An 11,546-nucleotide genomic window follows, 5' to 3' on the forward strand; every position below is an offset into this window, starting at 1 on the left:
CGTAAGATGATTCATTACTAGTAGTTTTGATTGCTAGTTCAATTACTTACTTTCACTATGAATTCTAAATATGATGATTCCATTCAGGTTCGCATATTTCAGTATTAAAATTATTCGCGATGAATTCGAAGGATATCCATACTTAACCATCTTCCATCAAATCACTTTGAATCATGATCGCTTTAAAGAAATTCAATCTCATTTCTTTTCTTTTCATCCTATATACGCACTAATTTGCGTCGTATTGTGAATTTGTGTGATATTTCTTTTTTCTTGTGATTTTTATGCCTTTCCATGTTACTTAATATTTCAAATATAAATATATGATGATATCTCAGTGGAAAGTCAAAATTTGTCGTAACTTAACTGTCGTTAAACTTGTTAAGGTAAGCACCTTTAATTTATTCTAGAAATTTTGAGGATTAAAATTGCGAATTTCTGTAACCGTAAAGAAATTTCCTTACATTTTATCGAAAATACTAGGAAAATTCTGGAAGGAATATAACAGGAGAACAGCTTTTATTAACTCCACCTGGAATAATGGACGCCATGGCTCCAACTGTTGGGGATCTCGAAGTTCTACAAGAGTTCGCGTACTCAGAGGCTTCAAGGCAGTGAAACAGGCGAGTATTGATCGGAAATGTGGAAACATCACTGGAGATGACCTTAACATGACATAAAAGTGAATTTATTACATTCTTTAGTGGTGATTTTTGATAACAAATATGCTACAGTCATTTGAAATCAATGGCGATGTTTTTTCTTATGACTATTACAAAATGGAATTTTAATTGTGCTGATTTATGTGACAATATTTTAATAAAAGTACAGTTCATCAATCGTTGGCATTTTTCGGAGCCCTATATATGTCCGCGAGTCTGTGGGAATCCGACTGTTCTTCTTATTCCTTCTCTTGTTTCTCTTCTTCGCCTTTTTCATCTTCTTCTTTCTCCTCTTCTTCTTCCTCTTCCTCTTCCTCTTCCTTCCCTTCTTCCTTCTCTTCATCCTTTTCTTGTTTCTCTTCTTTGCCTTCTTCATCTTCTTCTTCCTCCTCTTCTTCTTCCTCCTCCTTTTCTTCTTCTTCTTCCTTCTCTTCTTCTTCTTCCTTCTCTTCTTCTTCTCCTTCTTCTTTTCCTTCCTCTTCTTCTTCCTTCTCTTCTTCGCCTTCTTTATCTTCTTCTTCCTCCTCTTCTTCTTCTTCCTTCTCTTGTTACTCTTCTTCGCTTCTTCATCTTCTTCCTCCTCTTCGTCCCCTTCCTCTTCTTCCTCTTTCTCTGCTTCTTCCTAATCTTTTTCTTCCTCCTCTTGTCCTTCTTCCTCTTCCTCGCTTCCTTCATCATCTCCTTCTTCCTCTTTCCCTTCTTCTTGCTCTTCTTTCGTTTTTTTTTCTTCAGTATTTCTTTGACTTTTTGCTTTTGACTCTTTTGATCTCCTTAGTCAATTCTGTATCTGTAACGTCAGATTATCGAGTCAATTGATGTCCCCGGCTGTTCCCTGTCTTTATGTCTGAAAAGTAGGGAAAAAAAGATCAACGAGAAAATTCGAAGGAATTTAATTTGTCAAAATGTTTCAACGAACCGCTTTCTCATTCTAAAATCCACCAAGACTCACACGTTTTGCTTACAAACGTATGGAATACAAGCGCCTTGCGAATGTTCCGGAACTTCAGGTACTGAAGGCTTACCAGTTCCAACATGTTCTTACTTGTTTAGGAGATATCACGTAAGAACGTTACATGCAAAGCTCAGGTGCCGCTCCAGGATTCAACCATTAGATCCACTGGAGGAGGAGCCTCACGTATATTTGTACTTGTTCTTACCTGATATCTGCCAGACAAGTGAAAACATGTTAGAACATGCCTCTGCAAACAAATAATTGTCTGATTTTGCGGAACTTCCGCAAGGTTCGAATTTTATCATTCCAAGTTTCTTCGTTTTATTACGTTGCTCAGCTTCGAACAAACAACATCTTCAGTTTATATCACAGAAAATAGAAAGGATAAGTGTGGTCACTTCATTCCTGAGCTGCAGCGCGAGGTTACCGAATGATGTTGCGTGAGTTCATTACTTCTCACGATTACCGTGCTCAGCATAGGCTGAACGCACCCTTTATTGACAGTAGAAGGTGCGTTCGGGGAGATTTTATAGGATTATTTCCATAAATGATCAACGGGTGTAGTGTAGCGGTTAGAGGTTCCGCCGTGACAACACGATCGATCGGAGGTTCGAATCCGCCCCGGTGCTCACCAAGCCTTTCATCCCTCCGGGGGTCGATAAATTGGTACCAGACCTGTCTGAGAGGATAAAAACACTGGTTTGACTCATCGTGTAGCACTCGCAGGTCATTGTATGGGGCAGTTACACGTTCATGAACCTCAGACGATTCTGAATTGAAATGAACGTGCTGGTGGGTCCTAAGCGGATTGATTAACATACTTTATCCAGGAATTTAGCCAGACACTTTATTTTTTATCCTTTATTTCCATAAATGAGGCTTGGTGTATAAATTTCAAGGATTACGTAACTAAGTTGGATCATATGGACGGATCCGTCCATCCGATAAAGCTACTCTTTACAACTATGTGATGGAATGCAAGGTTGAAGCTCGAATTTTACCTCTTCTGCGAGGTGTAAACAGTTGTGTCGTCATGTAAATTCACTACTAATGCATGGTAACCATAACTACAACCAAAGCAAGCGACTAACATTAAGGATTCCCAAACAGAAGAAACAAGGACCATGAAAGTGAGGATAAATGAGTTAGAAGTAATAAGGGAACTCTAACAAACAAAGATTTTTTTGTGGAGCTTATTTGATGGCTGTGAGAGGAGCCTAAGAGGGAGACTTTCCATTGTTTCGAGCCGGTATTTTATATTATCTGCTGAAAAATTGACCTCACGCCTGTTTCCCTTAAAATCACCCAGGGATTTAATGTTTTGAGTCATCTGTGAGACTTTAGACTTTATCTGTGAGACTGTAGTTTGACCTAATCGACAGTCCTTAAGTAAACCTCAAAGTCAGCTCAAAGAGTAAACATTTGGGTCCTCTATGGAACTGAAATAATGCTAGGTTTCTTTTTTACTTCGGCTAGATAAAATATAGATTGCTACTATTATGTGCCACAAGTAGAAAAATTGTTTATCTGCTGGTTTTTTTTTAAGAAAAAAAAAAGGATTTTAGCGCTCATTTTCTTCGTTTTCTCGGTTTTTCAATCAGCCAACGGAATTAAATGCTGGCTATGGCACCTTGATCGTTTGCCGAACGAACAAGTCAGTCCTGATATAGTAAGTCCTAGTACAAATTTCAATTAGAAGATAACTTCTTGAGCAAAAAGTTTGAAAAATTGAAAAAAAAAATATATGGAAATTCTAGAGAGGTGTCTTGACTCAGTGTCATTTTCGAATGGATGTCCCATGTTTCACCAGGAAGATCTCATTTTCTGCTTATACCACTGTCGAATTTTTATCGAAAGTGAGCAGTGAATTTCAAAGTTAAAGTTGCAAATGCTTGCGATCCCAAGAAGGTGATCTGTATTTAATTCCAGAGACGAAATGAGTGCTATATTGATCCGAACCATGGAACTCAGGTCAGATGCGTATGCGATACGGATAATTGCTCGACGAACTGCACTAATATAGTGGTACGTAGTTATTTTATGATCCAGCACTTCTGCAGGGGTTCCCAGTTTTGGCAAATGGCTTTTTAAAGGCATCACCCCACGAATTTGGGTTGGTACGGGTTTCAGGCGGGTAATGCCTATACGGGGTCGTGGATTGTGGCGAAAAGGGTGATTCCATTTATCTCTTCTTGTATCAATGTAAAGGCATGCCCCGGAATGCTGTTTCTTACGACGGCTTCTGTTGTAATGCGCAATTATTGCGCCCCGCCCCCGCCTGCAATTCGTCCGAATGGGTTTTCGACGAATCGCAGGCGGGGGCGGGGCGGATCACGCTCTTCCCCTCACTCTACGACTCCGTAAAGGCATAATCCGCTTGAAACCCGTACCACCCCAAATTCGTGGGATGATCCCTTTAAATAGCGGAAAGAGTGTCTCGTACAGAAAATTTTAATTGAAGCGGTCGCGTTGCGATCCTTCCGCTGAACACGCAAGTACCAAAGCTTAGCCCCGTAGCATTTTCTCTGCGACGAAACACGAAACAAATGTTTACCATTACTATTATTTATTTTTCACTCTGCATAGTATGGATACGGTCTCAATTGATCTGCCTCTTTCAAGAGTGTAAGGAAAATTTCCCAGGCTAAAAACTACTTTTCGACTGTTGAATATTTTCCCATCTACTCTATATTACCTTAAAGGATATGTGGAGAAAATCACCTGATTTCAAGACAACAGGACCACATGCGAAATGTATGGATAGATACGAGAAAGGTTCTGTTCGTTTTATTTATATTTTTTGATAATAAACTGTAATATATACATTACCTCATTGTTTTTTCCCCTTTCAATCGTTTTTATTATCCACACAAGTTTCATTTCAGCATGCGTCAGAGATAAAATCAAACCTCCCGTAAAAGGAGGTATGTTTATCCCTCACTTATTTCTAGACGCTAGAGCTTTGTCTTCTTAATGTTGTATGTTCTAAGTGTGCTATCAATTTGAAACTTTTTAGATTTATCACAAAAAGTGTATGTGTTTTTTTTTTGTTGCAGAAAACATGGAGGAAGAGTACAACCGAACTATAGACGAAGAAGAAGGATAAGCATTTCCTAATGCATCTTCATTTCTTGAAGCTGCACTGTTTTGCAAGGTTTTGAGTCCAATAAATATTTGTTTTTCTGAGTAAAAACCTACGACGTTGACAAGTTTTCTTGGGTCTTTTTTTTCTGTTTTTTTTTTTGTGTGACTGTGTACATCGTTTGATCTCTCATCGATCGGATGAAGTGGGTACCCGACACGTCAGATCGACACAGTAAGTTCGGCGGCGAACGTGTCTCCATTTCTTCTACTTTCAACTTTAATGAGAGATTACATATGTATTTTTGGTGAGGAGATGAGTTCGCTATCCTGACATGATCATTCCATCCGTCTGTCCGAGCTTCAGGTCAAAAATACCTAATATATTATAATATGTTAGGTATTTTTGAATATAAAACGGCCAAAGGCTTTACATCGTGGTTGTCGACATTGAAACAAGGTCAAATCCTAGTAATTGTATCCAAACCAGATAGAGAGAGAAGTGATTCCATTGTCCTCGTTATGAAGAACTGGTAGAACTACAAGAAATTCTCTCGTTTCTTCTTTACTGTTGTGTGGTTCAGTAGATTTATTCTTTCGGATGAATTTGATGAAACTCCTCTTCGCTGACTCGAGATCATCCTCACATTAAAGGCGAACCAAACAAATTTGGAGCGGTGCAGGTCTCAGGTGGGTTATGCCTATACGGGGTCGAGGATTATGGCGAGGAGAGTGATTCCGCTCATTTCCCTCCAATTGCCGTGAAAAACAGCCCGGAAGATGCGGTTCCAAGCGTTCCGGGGCGCTATTTTCCACAACGAGTTCGACTGGAACGCGCCGCATGTTCCGGGCCGTTTCTTACGGGAATTGGGAAGAAATGGATGGAATCACCCTCCTTCCCATAATCTACGACCTCGTACAGGCATAACCCACCTGAAACCCGCATCACCACAGATTCGTGGGGTGATGCCTTTAAGTTGGTAGCATAAATCATTCGTATATAGTGACTGAGAAGGAAAACAACGTCGCATCGCCGAAATGGGGAAGAGTTGTGGATCAATGTCTAATAGCAGCGGTTCGGTAATGTAATAATACCACGGATTAAAATAAATGATCTATTGAAATCCCTCTCTTTTTTCTGTAGAATACTACTTTTATTCATTTGAACGAAGTTGAATTGAAGCGAATGATTACAGTGAATATTCGATCTTGTTTGGAAGAGAATGTTTCTATTTAATATCAGGACTTCTGAACAATGCGCAGAAAGTAATTCTTTAGATGGTCTAACGTAGGGGATCTAACGAAGTTCCTAACTGGTACTTTATCAACTTTGTTGATAACTTCGAGAAGCGCCATAGTTGTAGGGTCCCAATGAAGCATGCCATGAAGTCTAATTACTATTTTATACTCAAAACAATATTTACTTCAATGATTCCCGTCAAGAAGGTCCAGAATGATCTGGGATCGGAAGCCTACTGGTGCAGGTGCTTGATCACAAAGCTAGGCCACTTCGTTAAATAAGAACTTCACTTTCATAGCGATTCTCTGGATGTTTTTAAAGCCAGCGTACCACAAAACTGAGGGTGTTGGGATTCATTCTCGGAAATACAGGGCTAGGACGAACTATCACGCTCACTTCCCTCTAATTACCTATAAAAATGAAGTGGGGAAACTGCGTCATCGCCCTGGACCTGTTTTCCATATCTATTTGCGGAGAGATTCTATCACTAACAGTTCGTGTTATGGTGACTTTAAGTTCCCCCTGCATTTTCGGGACTTCTAAATGGTTCGTATCCATCCACATCTTTCTTACGTCGCTAAGTTCCCCACCGTTTTGAGTTGCTTCAGTTGCACTACTGTTAAGAATACAAGGGAAAATGTAGTTGGGAGGGAGGGGGACTCAATCGCGCTCTTATTTCTGGAAGCTCTATTTTCCTTTTTTGGCCTAGTAGCCTTAGCCTACATGTCATAGACCCTCCAAGATCAATACTTAGGTTTTAAGGCGCCTAGTAACTTCCTTAGTTATTCACTTCCGGAAATAAGAGCACAGTTAATTCTCCCCCTTCCCCCACAAAAAAGGAAAGAAAAAACTATGCTTTTCCCCTAAGTGCTTTGCTAAAAGTAAACAGCCATGTCAATAGAATGGTAACAATTATGAATACTTACGTTCCATTAACAATTTGACCATAAGTCAACTCGAATGGATATCCATTTTATTTTTCTCCAGCTTTCCGTTCTCCGCAATAATACGTGGAAGTTGTTTTAATGCGGTGGATTCGACGCACAATTGCACGCTCATCGAATGTTCGGGCATTCTGCGCCATTGGATTGTCCACTATTCTTCTCTGCCATCCTAAGATTTTTTGTTATTCGTATGCTTTTGGTTTGCATTGTTTAGGTTTTTTTTTTAGAAACAGATAGATTCGTAACTGTTTCTGAGTGATTCGCATCATTTGATAATGTCTTTGAGAAAAGCGAGCGAAAATGTTTGTATCCGTAGAATTCTATCTAAAGATTCGAAGCATATCCTTTTCGCTGTTATATCAGTGGGCTGAGTTGTCTTTTCTTCTTTTCGATCATTCGAGTCTCCTGAGTGCCATCTTTAGGACCATACATTAACTGGATATAGCTTTGACATTTGTTCTATTCATTCCTTGTTGGGAGTCATTTATATGTGTCAGCTCCTTTTTTTAAATGCTGCTTGTAAGCACTAGCAAAAATGTCGTTTATGATGTTTTTTGAATCTCATGATCAATTCTCCCTCCGTTGCGAATATACTTTTTCGCCGATTTCTAAACTATTTGCATTGTAGAGAAGAAGATGTTGCCTGTGCAAATTCTGAAGGATCATGCACAGGAGGAGCGTGGAGCATCAGCACGTCTTAGCTCATTCGTTGGGGCCATTGCCATCGGTGACCTCGTGAAATCCACGTTAGGCCCAAAGGGAATGGTTCGTTTCCATTCATTTCAGCACTGTTTTCCGAGTCTCCATAATATCATTTAGGATAAAATTCTTATTAGCGGAAATGGGGAACATCAAGCCATCAAAGTCACCAATGACGGGGCGACCATCCTCAAGTCTATTGGTGTAGATAACCCTGCCGCTAAAGTTCTTGTCGGTTTGTCTTGAAGTCATTTCCTTCATAGAATTTCTTTCACACATTCTCCGTATATACGTTTTGATATTATTATTTTCGTATTCCTCGTGTTTATGTCAGATATGTCAATGACTCAAGACAACGAAGTTGGAGACGGAACAACATCAGTCACTGTACTTGCTGCTGAGCTTCTTAAAGAGGTTAGTTTCGTCAAATCACTTTACAGTTTTACTTTTCTCCGTTAAGAATTAGATGTGGAACGGGTAAACAACTATTTATGTACATTTACACTTCTGGAACGTAAACACGAACGTATATTGTAGGAACATCATAAGAATTGCAAGACCTTCTTTTCGTTTCACCGAGCGTAGAAGGTCATGAAATTGTCTATTCTTAGTTGTTTTGGAAGTATGGATCAAGGATGCTTCTTTTGTTCGCGACTAAGAGGACTTCGCAGTCCGTGCAGTTGCACAAATGATAATTGACCTTACGCGGTGAACATTAGAAACTTCGCGTATTTTGCATCACCTTATCGAGTTCACTGAAAAAAAAAAAACAATTCCTCTTGTCCGGTTTCACCTTTTCATATTAAAAATGAAAGAAATTAGAAATGAAATATATCTTGAAAGCACATCTAGGACGAGCTGAGAATATTGGTCTCACCTTTAGACACTACATTAGACTTATCTTTGATATCACATGGGAATATCTTAAATGTTTCCTGTTCTTTATTTTCTTCCTCTATTTCTTGCCCGAACAGCGAAAACTAAGATGTTAAATTTCTTTCCGACTTATATTTGAGGAGCGATTTTCCAGGCTGAGAAATTGGTGAATCAGCGTATACATCCACAAACAATAATCACTGGATATCGTAGAGCGCTAGGAATTGCTCAGAATGCTCTCCGTTCGACATGTGTTATTTCAGGGTAAACACATTTTATAATTTTCCTTATGTATTTGCGCCAATAGTATCTCTGTGTTTTTTTTCCCTTGAAATTGATAACGACTTTGAAATGCCTTGAAACTACAACTACTTATCTCACAGAATAGTCGTTATTATGAGACTACTACTAAAATTAAAAAGAGGCGAAGTCAGTCTATTCGTTTGAAAGTGTTTGCTATTCAATATGTGTTGAGGGATAAGTTGTGAACTTTTTTTCCAAACTTGAAAATGTAGAAAGAAGTAGTAAGTGTTGTCATAATGTTTTATATGATTTGATAGCGAGTTTCTTCTTTGCATTTTAGCTGCGTTTTGATCTTTGAGACATTGATTTTTTTGGTCGTCCAAGTAGAGTGTCAAGTGAACAAAATTGGCGTTCCATTTCTGTTAGCATTGTTGTTGTTGATTCTTTTTCTTTCACTGAATGTTGTTGAGAATCTGTGTTTCATTTACATTATTATTTATCAAATTATAGAGACAATCTGAAGAATGATTTGTTGAAAATTGCACGCACGACATTGGGATCAAAAATTCTCAACCAACATAAGGAACACTTTGCCAAACTTGCTGTAGATGCTGTTATGCGATTGAAGGTGAGTTTTCTATGCATCATCGAAAATTTATAGGTTTTGCACGCATTTTGTTTTAATGAGAAAACCTCTGAAACTGTAATAACTTCTCAGAGTGCGTGTTTTTCTCTTTTGTCATTTTCTAGTCAAGGTGGGCGTCATTCATTTTGGATTTCGGATGAAATGCCGATTTTGTTGCGGATAACTTGTGTTTAGTCATTTCCAAATGGAAATTGCTGGAACGCTTTAAAAATATTTGATGAAGTTCAATCATAGCGAAACAAAGGTTCTTTTCATTGTTCCCATTAGTTATGCACGAATTTATATTTATAGCATCATTACTGTGAGTTAATAACAAGAGCTTTGAAGATAAGATGTATATTTAATTTTTCAAAAGCAAAGGATGCAATTTAATCTCTTCATAAAATCATTTTAAGAGGACAGTACTTCTCTTTTTTGTCTTCCAGATGAAAATTAGTACTGGCTTTCTTAGGGGTCAGGTAACTTGGATGCCATTCAAATAATAAAGAAGCTTGGAGGATCGATGAATGAGTCATATCTTGATGACGGTGCGTTTTTCTGTTGCTGTTTATTTTATTTTATTTTATTTGCTACAGCACAAATGTAGTGAAATCTTCTTGTAGTCGTAACTTAGCATTTGACAGGATTTCTCTTGGAGAAATTACCTGGTATGTATCAACCAAGAAGAATGGAGAAAGCAAAAATTCTCATTGCAAACACTCCCATGGACACCGATAAGGTATATTTTCCTTATTTGTAGAACTCTAAATATCGCAATCTTAAAGAATCTTTCTCATCTCCTCACTTTTATATTCGCCTAAAATTTTTCAGGTGAAAGTATTTGGATCTCGTGTGCGTGTAGATTCCGTTGCTAAAGTGGCGGAATTAGAGGCAGCGGAGAAGCTGAAGATGAAAGAAAAGGTATTTCCTTCAGGGGTGGTACATAGTCTTTCTCAGACCGTTAAGAGCGGTAGTTTTTCAAGGTTGACAGAATCCTCGCGCACAAGGCAAACGTGTTTATCAACAGGCAGCTTATCTATAACTATCCTGAACAGTTGTTCGCTGATGCTGGAGTCATGGCTATAGAACATGCTGATTTTGAAGGGATTGAGAGACTTGCGCTCGTTTTAGGTGCTGTATCCTATCTCTACCATAATTTATTTGCTTCACTACTCGTTTTCCGTATTCAGGCGGAGAAATTGTCTCTACCTTTGACACACCTGAAAATGTCAGATTCGGATCATGCGACCTCATCGAAGAGGTAATGATTGGAGAAGATCGCTTATTGCGCTTCAGCGGTGTTCCTCTTGGTGAGTTCTCCTCAAATATCCTTCTTCCTATTCGACTAGATAACGCGACTTTTCCTTCCACATGTCTGACCAGTCCTTGTTACAAAATCGCTTTGTTTTTTTTTAAGTCTTTCTTTACCTCAAAACTCTGGAAGCTCTTGGTTGCCGGTGTGGGAGTTATTTTTAATTTACAGGTGAGGCTTGTTCGATTGTCCTGCGCGGTGCTACTCAGCAGATCTTGGAAGAAGCAGAGCGATCTCTTCATGATGCGCTTTGCGTGCTAATCACCCATGTCAAGGAAGCAAAAACTGTTGCTGGAGCTGGTGCTTCTGAAATCATGATGAGTACTGCTGTCATTATCGAAAGTCAAAAGGTTCGCATTACCTTCCACCTAGTTTTTGAAAGTATGGACCTTAAGCTGTGCGAAAGGAATAAGGTTGTTTGGTTTCCAAGGTTGCTGGAAAAGAAGCTATGGCTGTGGAGTCGTTCGGGCGTGCTCTTGCCGCTTTACCGACCATAATTTGTGACAATGCTGGTCTGGACAGTGCCGATCTCGTTACAAGGCTCAGGGCAGAACATGCGAATGGTCACCACAATATGGGAATCGGTGTGTATTTTTTCTAGCGACATCAATGTTTATTTTTTGCATTTAGCACTAATTTGGAGGCTTTTTTTTCAGATGTTGAGCATGGTGAGATTGCGAACGTTGTTGCCATGGGCATCGTGGAATCACTTAACGTGAAGATGTGTATGGTGTCCAGTGCTGCTGAGGCAGCAGAGCAAATTCTTCGTGTAGACGACATCATCAAATGCGCTCCTCGACCACGTCCTGCGGATAACCGACCCTGCTGATTGGAATAGGCTTGACTTCTTCTAGCCGCAATGTTATGAAATTAATTGTTCAGCGTTTTGTTATTTTTCTTTGAATTTTTGAG

The 11,546-nt window shown here is 39.1% G+C and overlaps 4 protein-coding genes across 6 annotated transcripts; 2 read left to right on the top strand and 2 right to left on the bottom strand.

The window, feature by feature from the left end:
• Positions 1–901: 901 nt before the first annotated feature.
• Positions 902–1,696, bottom strand: RB195_020776 (uncharacterized protein; the record flags this gene model as incomplete). The annotated part of the gene is made up of 2 exons (XM_064189234.1): positions 902–1,201; positions 1,685–1,696. 2 exons carry the CDS (start codon positions 1,694–1,696, stop codon positions 902–904), a joined length of 312 nt encoding a protein of 103 aa, XP_064045116.1.
• Positions 902–1,847, bottom strand: RB195_020777 (uncharacterized protein; the record flags this gene model as incomplete). Its single annotated transcript, XM_064189235.1, has 2 exons — positions 902–1,206; positions 1,820–1,847. 2 exons carry the CDS (start codon positions 1,845–1,847, stop codon positions 902–904), a joined length of 333 nt encoding a protein of 110 aa, XP_064045115.1.
• Positions 1,848–2,044: 197 nt separating this feature from the next.
• RB195_020778 (uncharacterized protein) lies at positions 2,045–4,720 on the top strand (the record flags this gene model as incomplete). Of its 2 annotated transcripts, none has more annotated exons than XM_064189237.1 (7): positions 2,045–2,054; positions 3,180–3,283; positions 3,372–3,470; positions 3,544–3,639; positions 4,317–4,389; positions 4,500–4,538; positions 4,671–4,720. In XM_064189237.1, 7 exons carry the CDS (start codon positions 2,045–2,047, stop codon positions 4,718–4,720), a joined length of 471 nt encoding a protein of 156 aa, XP_064045117.1. The 2 variants fall into 2 exon arrangements, with proteins under 2 accessions (XP_064045117.1, XP_064045118.1); XM_064189236.1 differs by lacking the exon at positions 2,045–2,054 and adding an exon at positions 2,162–2,222.
• Positions 4,721–4,896: 176 nt separating this feature from the next.
• On the top strand, positions 4,897–11,463 carry RB195_020779 (uncharacterized protein; the record flags this gene model as incomplete). Of its 2 annotated transcripts, none has more annotated exons than XM_064189238.1 (14): positions 4,897–4,930; positions 7,508–7,644; positions 7,699–7,813; positions 7,913–7,992; positions 8,609–8,718; positions 9,208–9,325; positions 9,795–9,870; positions 9,967–10,061; positions 10,154–10,243; positions 10,306–10,453; positions 10,513–10,632; positions 10,806–10,984; positions 11,065–11,218; positions 11,291–11,463. In XM_064189238.1, 14 exons carry the CDS (start codon positions 4,897–4,899, stop codon positions 11,461–11,463), a joined length of 1,629 nt encoding a protein of 542 aa, XP_064045119.1. The 2 variants fall into 2 exon arrangements, with proteins under 2 accessions (XP_064045119.1, XP_064045120.1); XM_064189239.1 differs by lacking the exon at positions 4,897–4,930 and adding an exon at positions 6,149–6,179.
• Between the last annotated feature and the right edge of the window lie 83 nt (positions 11,464–11,546).

Source organism: Necator americanus, chromosome II (assembly GCF_031761385.1).
Source record: "Necator americanus strain Aroian chromosome II, whole genome shotgun sequence".
Classification (NCBI taxonomy): Eukaryota; Metazoa; Nematoda; class Chromadorea; order Rhabditida; family Ancylostomatidae; genus Necator; species Necator americanus.